We start from the raw sequence: 10,329 nt of genomic DNA on the forward strand, positions 1-10,329 counted from the left end.
ATGGCTTCAGTTTCCCATTATTTCCTGCTAGTTCTGGTGTTTCTGGATTCACATGCAGCTCAGCCACCCTGTCTGCCAGGATGTACCTGCTCAGAGGACAGTTTCGGCAGGTGGGCTATGCTGACAAGATGCCAGGAGGTTGTAGGGGGTGGGCCTTCTTTAGAGATGAAGTGGAGTGGGAACAGACCTAGATTTGGCAGGAAATCAGCTAAATCTCTAGTTGGTGCTGAACTTTGGAGAACTGTGCACTTTTACCAAAATGGGTCTCTTTTATTTCAAGTGAATAACACCTATTTTTTCTTTAAATTCATATGCCTAATGCTAGAATAAACCTGATATCACTTGCCTGATGTTCTTCTTTCTTAAAGATATATGTACTCATTTTAGAGAGAGACAGAGAGTGAGAGAATGTGCGTGAGTTGGGGGAGGCGAAGGGGGGGAGAGAAAAAGAGAGGTAAAGTAGACTCCCCGCTGAGCTGGGAGCTCAATTCAGGGCTTGATCTCAGGACCCTGAGATCATGACCTGCATGTAACCAAGAGTCAGTCGCTTAACTGACTGAGCCACCCAGGAGACCCCCCCAATATTTACCTTAAAGCTTTTGTGGTTTCTTGTACAGGGCTCTGCAGTGCATATCTATCTCTTTAGGAAAGATCCCAAGGAACCATCCTGAACAGTTAAAGTTGTTGAGAATTGAAAATTCACCCTTATTTGAACTGCCTCGATGGTCCTTCATCAACATGAGCACGTTGGAATACCTTTGGCTTAATTTTAACAACATCTCTGTGATACACCTGGGAGCCCTAGAGCACCTGTCAGAACTGAAAGAGCTGAGACTGAAGGGGAACAAACTCCGTTCAGTACCATGGACAGCATTCCAAGCCACACCTCTCCTGAGGGTCTTGGATCTCAAACACAACAGGATTGATGTGCTCCCTGAGCTAGCCCTTCAGTTCTTGATCAACCTGACCTACCTTGACCTATCCTCCAATAGGCTTACAGTTGTATCTAAGAGTGTCTTCTTGAACTGGCTAGTCTATCAGAAACACCCGCAGCCTGGCTGTGGAGCCAAAGTTCTCTCCAGCATGGTGCTAGCACTGCACAACAACCCCTGGGTATGTGACTGTCGCTTGAGGGGACTTGTCCAGTTTGTAAAGTCCATCAGCATCCCAGTCATCCTGGTGAATTCCTACCTGATGTGCCAACACCCTCTCTCCAAGGCAGGGCAACTTTTTCATGAAACTGAGCTCAGTGCTTGCATGAAGCCACAGGTCTCAACCCCCAGTGCCAGTGTCACCATCCAGATGGGACAGAATGTGACCCTGAGATGCCAGGCACGGGCCAGCCCTTCACCAACCATTACGTGGACTTACCCCCTGAGCATGTGGAGGGAATTCAATGGTAAGCCACAGACACCCTCTCAATGTATCTGGGGGAATAGTGAGGTCTTACAGCAACCCAGGCCTCAGTAGGGATGTTCTATACTGGATCAATCGCAAAGTATGGGTGCCGGTAAGATTGGGGTGGGCCTGAATTATATCCACCACAACAGAAAGTTTCCAAGACAGTGTTCCACTACTGGCATGATTTCAAATGGTTGCATGCAGATCTCTATGGGATATATATATATATATATATGTATATATATATATATATATATAAAGTCAAATATATATATATATATATATGGACTTGACATATTGTATAAATATTATAAAATTATATATGAACAAATATGTCCTTTGAGAGTCTTCTAGATACAAAATACTATGCTGTGTATTTTTAAATCATAGAATTTCTGATTAGGACTGATTCTAGAGATTATCTATTAATTATTTCCTAAAATTTCTGGAGTAGAATCATCTGGGGTACTTGTTAGAAATAAGATTTCCAGGCCCTGCCCTGGGGATTCAGATTCCTTGTGTCTAGGGAAGGGTCTGAGGTTAATGTATATTGACTAGGGTTCCTCTTCCCCACTCCTCCTTTTCCAAGTAATTCTTACCATTGGGCAAGGTTGGGAATTCCTACATACTGGTTGAATTTTATACTTCCCACCACTGTGTTGTTCCAATCTTGTTGGTTTGAAGTTGTAATACTGGGACGCTGGGTAAGGAAATGACCCCCATGGGCCCCAACATAGGGATTCAAGCCTGCCTCTTGTGTCCTGAAACCCTATGCTCTCTTTTCATACCTCAGCTGCAATCACCTTATTGCTACCCTACAGGGTTGGGACACAGCACAAGGCCAAGGATGGCCTCTCTGATGACATCTTAATGCTGTCTAGACAACAACTAGAAATACATGAGTAAAACTTGAGAAATACAGTCAGTTACCCATATATTTGTTAAGCATAGTGACAAACTGCTGGAAGATTAAAAAATACCTAACAAAATGAACTGTTGACTTTTTCCTATCATTTTAATCACATCTTATTGGGTTAAGATTAAATACCAGTGGAGAAATGTAGGATTTAGTTTTGTAGCATCTTGAAGAACACTGAGATGCATGCACATGTCTTTTTTAGTATTCTGTAGTCAGTTTCTTTGGTACCATGTTATATGTATCCTCTCAGTAATAACACAGCTCACACTGAGCACTTACTATCAAACTTACTATCAAACTTACTATCATTTTACCAATGAGGAAATTGAGGCCAAAAGTATCTAAGCAACTGGTCCAAGACCATATACTTTGTAAGGGATAGAATCTAGGCATTTGGATCCAGACTCTAAGCCTCTCCATATCTGGGAAGTAAAAAGGCAATTCTTTTAAATATTTTTTTTAAGATTTATTTATTTATTTTTTTGGAAATAGAGAGAGCACAAGTGGGGGGGAGGGATAGAGGGAGATGGAGAGAAAGGGAGAAAAGCAGACTCCCTGATGAGCATGGAGACCAACACAGGACTCAATCTCATGACCCTGAGATCATGGCTTGAGCTGAAACTAAGAGTTGGATGCTTAACTGACAGAGCCACCCAGGTGCCCCAAAAAGGCAATTTTTGAAGCGCACAATACCACATCATTGTAAGAGATCTCCCCAAAACCATGCTGTTAGCTCAGCAACACTTCCGGTGGTTTGCTGCTGGGAACAGCTAGTGAGGTTGGAAGTGTGGTCTTTATAGGCAGAAGAACGAGGTTCCTGATCACTGCCTCTGAACATCTCTCCCTGTGGCAAGTTGCTTATTCACTCCTATCCTCAGCTTCTTATGTGTGAAACTGGGGTACTTACCTTACAGGGGGGCTGAGAGGCAAATACGCAGCACCAAACATTGCTTAATAAATGGTCACCTCCAGCTTAAAAAGAAATAACTGGCATTGCTGAACTGTCCAGCTTTTTGTCAGAGACGTGTCTATCAAGCTGCTTTGCTCTCTCTCTCCCAGTGTTGACTTCGTCTACTGCAGAAGACACTGCTCTGTCAGAACTGGTCATACCTGCTGCCCATCTGGTAGACAGAGGCAATTACACCTGTGTGGCCTCCAACTTCCTGGGTAGGAGCACCCTTGTCATCTCCCTCCACGTCCAGCCCGCCCAGGCCCTGCCTCCCTCTTTCCCTTCACAGGACAATGCCTATGTTGACCTGAGGGTCATCAAGCAGACGGTGCATGGGATTTTGCTGGAGTGGTTGGCAGTGGCAGATGCCCCCGACGAGAAATGGTTCACCCTCTACCTTACATCAGATGAAACGCTCAGGAAGGAAGTGGTGCACCTTGGCCCCGGAATCAACACGTACGCTGTGGAGGACCTCCTTCCTGGCACGAAATATGAGGCATGCCTCAGTCTGGAGGGCCAGCCCGCACACTGGGGCCGGTGTGTGGTCTTCGTGACGGGCAGAGACCACCACGAGCTGGAGGGCCGGGAGAGCCTGCTGCATGTCGCAGTGGTCCTGTGTGCTGTGCTGCTTGTGGTGCCCGTGGGTGCCTACGTCTGGGCAGCCCAGGCTCCCTGCAGCTGTGGGGAATGGACGCTGCACTGCTGTCTTCAGCGCAGGAAGGCCCCCAGGTGCCCGCGTGCGGCGCCACAGCAGTGGGACTCCTCCTGCAGAGAACCCATAGCAATCTGTGAGGATGGCCTGGGCCCTAGAGATGCTGAGGGGCATGAGGAGAAAGACAGAGAGGAAGACTGGGGCTGAACAGCTCAGGCTGGGCATGGCAGTCATGGGGGGTGGGCATTGTGGCAGGGAACGTGGGGCATTAGTCCCCAAACCCAACCTCTGTGGCAACTCAGCTTGCCTTGACCCATTTATTCAACACTATTTATTCAGCACTTACTCTGTTCCAGGCACTGAACTTGACACAATGATCAGGAAGACACAATTCTTCATGGAAGGGATGCTGGTCCAATTAATTATCTTACTATGCATGATGGCTAGAAGTCAACACATATTACTCTTTCCATAGATAGAGCCCTGTAACAATTACATAGGATATGCCGCATGTGCTATCCTGTTGGAGAAAGGTAGAATTCCACCCCTTTCTAGAGGTGAATGAACAGAAGCCCAGCAAGTTACGGTGGCTTGTGCAACCCATCTAACCAGCTGGCTGGGGCACCGCTCGAGAGGGGCTCTCATTCCATTGTTTCCCCTAAATGTCTGCTCTGCCACATTCTTGTGTCTCCTTCAGAAAGTATTCTTCTTCCTCTTACCACAAACTCCCAATGAGATCACATAAATTTGAGGCTCCAAAAAGCTCCCCTATGGGGCAATGAGAATCTGATGGGTGATGTGACTCTCTGTTTGTGGGTGTCTGTGTCCCCATGAGCAGTCCTTGGGGCTCTGGAGAGCCTGGAGCCATTAGGATGGAGGAACAGGAGACTGGTTGCAACCCAGGGCTCATGCTCCAGGGATTCTTAGAAAGTGGAGTTGAGGGGCACCTGGGTGGCTCAGTGGGTTAGGGCCTCTGCCTTTGGCTCGGGTCATGATCCCGGGGTCCTGGGATTGAGCCCCACATCAGGCTCTCTCCTTAGTGGGGAGCCTGCTTCCCCCTCTCTCTCTGTCTGCCTCTCTGTCTACTTGTGATCTCTCTCTGTCAAATAAATAAACAAAATCTAAAAAAAAAAGAAAGAAAGAAAGAAAGTAAGTAAGAAAAGAAAGTAGAGTTGAAAGGGCCATACCCAGAAGGAACAGAATCTATATAGAATCAAATGACCCTATAATCATTACAAATGGGAGGGGGGCTACAGAACCCTGATTGCCATCCAGTCTTATGCGATTCTGAGCTTCAGGCTTATTTTTCCAGCCCCATGTCCCTAGCGTCTCAGCTCTGAGGACAAGAGTTTATTACACGAATGAGGGTATAATCTCCATTCCCTTCCCCTATTAAATGTTTCAAGTTCTCCTATTAAACCCCTGAGAGGTAATTGTCTCCTCCTATCTGGGTGCACATGTAGTGTACCCGTGAACCCCAGAGAACCTCATTGTCCATCCAGGCATCCCTGCTGGTTGGTGATCTTTCGCAGGATTTAAACCCACATCTGCCTTTCTGCAGCTTCTCATGGGCCACAGGAAAATCCCCTGAAAACTGTTGATTATAAGCTGGTCTCCCTGTGACATTCCAAGAAATATTTTCTCCCTCTTTCCCGCCTTCTTCACCCATTCCTAGTCATCCTTCCAGGCCCATTTGGTGTATCATGGTCTCCCAGGCTTAAAAAAAAAACATAGCTACAGAAACATGATCACACCTAAGAACATATATTTTAAAGTCATATGTAGATATGTATAGTTATATGTATATAAACAACACATACATGCATGGAATGCGGTAGAGAATTTGTTCATGAGTAATTTCCCATGATACTGTTTGAAGAAACATGGTCAGAGCAAAGCAAGAGCTTGCATTTCTAGTGGCCTCTGTGTCTTTCCCTCCATAGAATCAGAGTCTGTCTACGGGTCACGCAGGGTACAGCAATTCTGAAGTGACCTGGGACTACCAGGAAGGCAAGAGTGGATGTTCTGGCCTCCACTTCCAGCAAAGAAAGCTTCATGGTGGGTGTGGGGCAGAAGGGACAGGATAGGGGGAAGGGCCATGGAGGACACATGTAACATAGCAGGGTCATCATCCAGGTGCTTCTACGGACATGGAAATTCAGGGAGAGGATTCAAGGTCTGGAGAAGATTCCTAATTATTTCAAGACCCTTGGATTGCCCTTAAAAAAAAAAAGTCCTTAAAAAAAAAATCTAGGGTAGAGACGCACATTCTCCAGCTCGATTAGCAATGTGATGACAGCAGGGTTAAGAACATAGGCTCTGGGTGCCTGGGTGGCTCAGTGGGCTAAGCCTCTGCCTTCAGTTCAGGTCATGATCTCAGGGTTCTGGGATTGAGCCCCACATTGGGCTCTCTGCTCAGCAGGGAGCCTGCTTCCCCGCTCTCTCTCTGCCTCCCTCTCTGCCTACTAGTGATCTCTCTCTGTGTCAAATAAATAAACAAAATCTTAAAAAAAAAAAAAAGAAAGAAAGAAAGGAAAGGAAGGAAGGAAGGAAGGAAGAAAGAAAGGAAGGAAGGAAAGAAAAAGAACATAGGCTCTGGGACCCAGGAACTCAGGAACTCCATTTCCTGGGCTTAAGTTCTAGCTTTGCTTCCTACTGACTTTGAGACTTTGGGCAAATTACTCTGTTGTTCTGTGCCTCAACTTCCTCATTCAAAAAAATGAGGATAATAATACTACCTGCTCGTAGGGTTTTCCTGACAATTAATGAGTTTTCACATGTAAAACTCTCAGAACAATATCTGGCACATAGTAAGCCTTCAATAAATGTCATCACAATACACGTTATCACCATTAAGAGTATCTCAATCTGTTGAATGGATAAAGAAGATGTGGTGTATATATACAATGGAATACTATGCAGCCATCAAAAGAAATGAAATCTTGCCATTTGCAACGACGTGGATGGAACTAGAGGGTATTATGCTTAGTAAAATAAGTCAATCGGAGAAGGACAACTGTCATATGATCTCCCTGATATGAGGAAGTGGAGATGCAATGTGGGGGGTTTGGGGGGGGTAGGAAAAGAATTAAATGAAACAAGATGGGATTGGGAGGGAGAAAAACCATAAGAAACTCTTAATGTCACAAAACAAACTGAGGGTTGCAGGGGGGAGGGGGGCTGGGGGGGTGGGGTTACGGACATTGGGGAGGGTATGTGCTACGGTGAGTGCTGTGAAGTGTGTAAACCTGGCGATTCACAGACCTGTACCCCTGGGGCTAATAATACATTATAAGTTTATAAAAAAATTAAAAAATTAAAAAAAAAAGAGTATCTCAATCTGTGTTTTCCTTGACTGTGAGTCAATATATAGATTAGGCCATTTGGAACATCAGATCTTATTAAGACTATGTGTTTGTGTATGTATAGATATATGTGTGATAATGTGGTAACTATGCCAATACCCTTCACATTCTGTTTAATTCATGTTTAAAAGCTGCTATAATTTCAGGGGCGCCTGGGTGGCTCAGTCACTTGATTTTGGCTCAGGTCGTGATCTCAGAGTCATGAGACCCAAACCTGCATCGGGTTCTGTGTTCAACAGGAAGTCTGCTTGTCTCCTTCTCCCTCTGCTCTGCCCTTTCCCCTACCCCACATAAATAAATAAATCTTATTTTTAAGAAAAGATGCTATAGTTTCAGATTCGGTTGTCATGCTCTTGGGAATCTTATCTCTTAAGAGCTTAGACCAAATGATTTTAAGGTGAGTGCCTTTGGTTCAGGAGACATTTGTAAGCAGTGCTACTTGCTTTTGGAATGAAGCCTTTGCTGGCCCCATGCGTCTGCTACTGTCAACCTGAGGGAATGATTTTGTCCTTTTTCTTTTTTCTTCCTTTCTTCTGGCTTGTTGGAGCCTGTAGACTTAACACCTGGAAGAGGGTCTGGCACAGCATGCTCAGAACATGTGTTATTAAAAAAATGACTGAGTATGTTATTTATTAATAAATAAATGACTGAACCTCATTCAGTTAAAAACATGCATTTGCACAATTTCCTAATGTCACATCCCAACATCACCAGCCTGTTGCTGCAAAATAAAGTCGCTTACTTTATGGATCAATTTATGGTGGGTTTACACCACCACCGCTTCATCCTGCAAGCTATACCAAACCTCACGATACCACCCCCCACCCCACCCACGTTATTTCTGTGACTCTTCTAAGGGACCCTCCCTGTGTCCACATGGACTGTGGCAGCCTCGGTCCTCAAATGGCATCCTCCCCATTCTCCCTGTCCTTCCCCCTGTGGCCAGGGCCCTCGAGGACCGTCAGAGGGCATCACTGCCTGCCAACAGATGACCACACCCATGCTAGATGGGCTGAGCCTGGCTTCTCTTGAAGCCACCAGTCCTCAGAGTAGCAGTGTTGCAGAAGGCCTCAGAGAAGCAAGAGGCTCCAGCTCTGCCCAGGTTTTGCCATGTTTTGCTTGTTGGCCTCTGAGGGCAGCTGCTCCGTACCGAGTCCCACAGGTTTTCTTAGGGAAAGTCTCCTCAGTTCTTAACTCCTGCAGGATGCAGGCTTCAGGGCTGCACAGGGCCAGAGCTGTGGCCTCTGCCCTGCTCTCCTCCACCTCCCTCCGAGGCCCCTTTCCTCTCCTCTCCTCTCCTCTCCTCTCCTCTCCTCTCCTCATACAGAGGAGAGGCTCCCAGGCCTCTCAGTGGGTGGCAACATCCTGGAGGTCAGCACGAGCAGAAGTCCTTGCCTCCAGGATATGGCGCTCCAGCCTGCAGACATCCTCAAACGTCCTCTCATCCACCTAAGAATAGCAACTGTCTCCTGAGTTTGTATCAGCAGATACAGAGCTGCTGCTAGGATCTTTACATAGAATAGCTCTCATCACCTTCATAGCAATGATTTTTTTTTTTTTTAACACCACGTATTAATGTGGGAAGTGAGGCCCAGGGAGACTTAGTCTCTTGCACAAAGTCACATGTAAGCAGCAGAACCAGGATTCAGACCCAGGGTTGTCAGACTGGAAAGTACCATGTTATTTCATACAATCAGAAAGTCTGACCTCAGCCGTAGGGAGAAACACACAATGCCCAGCAGGTTTCTTGGAGACACATCTGGAAACACATCTGTTAATTACCCATTCATTTTTTAGACCCCAGAAATGGGAGAGCACCCCTAAGCTGAAACCCTGTCTCCCAGCTCTTTAGTTAGAGGCTTAAAATTATGCCAGCTTAGAGGCCAGGCCCATCGCAGCATGGTTGGGCAGGCAGCCCCTGGACCCTCGCCATTCCTTCATGCAGTAGAACTTGGCCCAGCCTCACTCCCACTGGATGGGAGTCACTTGCAGCATCTCCACATTTGCCGGAACCCTAGGTTTGGCTGTACCTCTTTTTCTTTCTCAGTATGGCTCTTGCCAGCAAATGGGTACTTTCCCCATATTTCTCAGTGCAGGAAGTTGCCCCACAGGCCCAGTTTCTCAGATCACCTCTACCCTGGTTCAAGTTCTGGATTTGTCCCAGAGCTCATGCCCCTCCCAGGGCCTGGATGCTGGCCTGAGCCTCTATCCCAGAGGCTCTCATGACCACTGTCCCAGAGACTGCACAGCTGCCCAGGCTTTTGTGTCCATGTCAGGTCTCCCAATCCCTGCCTTCAATGGGCTGGGATGGGGGTTAATTAGCTCTAGTTCCAGAGTCCGTTCCCTCCCAAGCAACCCTGTTGGGGCTTGTCCTGCTCAGGAGAAAAGCCCAGTCCAGGCCCCTGAGGGGCACGACCGGATAGACAAGCCCTACAAATATTACCATTAGAGGCATATGCGTGGCCCTTTGGACAAAGGTTTGCAGCCTCCTGTGGAGTCAGATCTGGGGGCTGGGGGATGGATCCACCCGCTGAAGGAGCCAGGAGGCAGGCCGAGCCTGGCTGTCCAGGAGACTGATCCTGTGAGTCAGCTAACACACACACAAGGAGAGAGCAGGAGGTCATCTTGGCCCTTGCTTAACAGATTTTATTGACCATTTACAAAAGAGGTTCATCGCATGCAAATTGGAAGGATGTCGCATTTCCCGTGCGGGACAAACTTGGTCCAGCGCAGTCCCTTCCTGAAATACACGCTGCAAAATGCCTCCTTGTTCGGTCTGGGATCCCAGCTTGTTAGATTTCACTTCTTAATACACTCTGGGGTGGGGACTGCAGAAACCCCAGCCAGGAGCTTACACATCGATATATCTGAGTAACACCTTGAAACACAGACTTAGAGATCAAGAAAAGTGCATGTGCATATAATCGGTTTAAATAAAATCACCGACGATACTCCAGAGCAGTTATTAGTGAGGGGGGCAAGATGCAAAGAACCATTCTACTTCCCTCTTCCTGCACATGGCCAGACTCCTCATAAAGCAGGG

At 46.8% G+C, this 10,329-nt stretch overlaps 1 protein-coding gene across 1 annotated transcript; it reads left to right on the forward strand.

Annotated features, from left to right (window-relative positions):
* Positions 1-4,128, forward strand: LRIT2 (leucine rich repeat, Ig-like and transmembrane domains 2). The gene is made up of 3 exons (XM_032843054.1): positions 1-110; positions 618-1,399; positions 3,380-4,128. The coding sequence occupies exons 1-3, from the start codon at positions 1-3 to the stop codon at positions 4,126-4,128; spliced, it is 1,641 nt and encodes a 546-aa protein (XP_032698945.1).
* The last annotated feature ends 6,201 nt before the right edge of the window (positions 4,129-10,329 follow it).

Source organism: Lontra canadensis, unplaced genomic scaffold (genome assembly GCF_010015895.1).
Source record: "Lontra canadensis isolate GAN:19392208 unplaced genomic scaffold, GSC_riverotter_1.0 scaffold3, whole genome shotgun sequence".
Lineage (NCBI taxonomy): Eukaryota > Metazoa > Chordata > Mammalia > Carnivora > Mustelidae > Lontra > Lontra canadensis.

Coding starts and splice junctions, on each gene's coding strand:
- LRIT2 (XM_032843054.1), top strand. CDS start 1: ATGGCTTCAGTTTCCCATTATTTCCTGCTAGTTCTGGTGTTTCTGGAT. Junction 111..617: donor TCAGAGGACAGTTTCGGCAG/GTGGGCTATGCT, acceptor TTTCTTGTACAG/GGCTCTGCAGTGCATATCTA. Junction 1,400..3,379: donor CATGTGGAGGGAATTCAATG/GTAAGCCACAGA, acceptor TCTCTCTCCCAG/TGTTGACTTCGTCTACTGCA.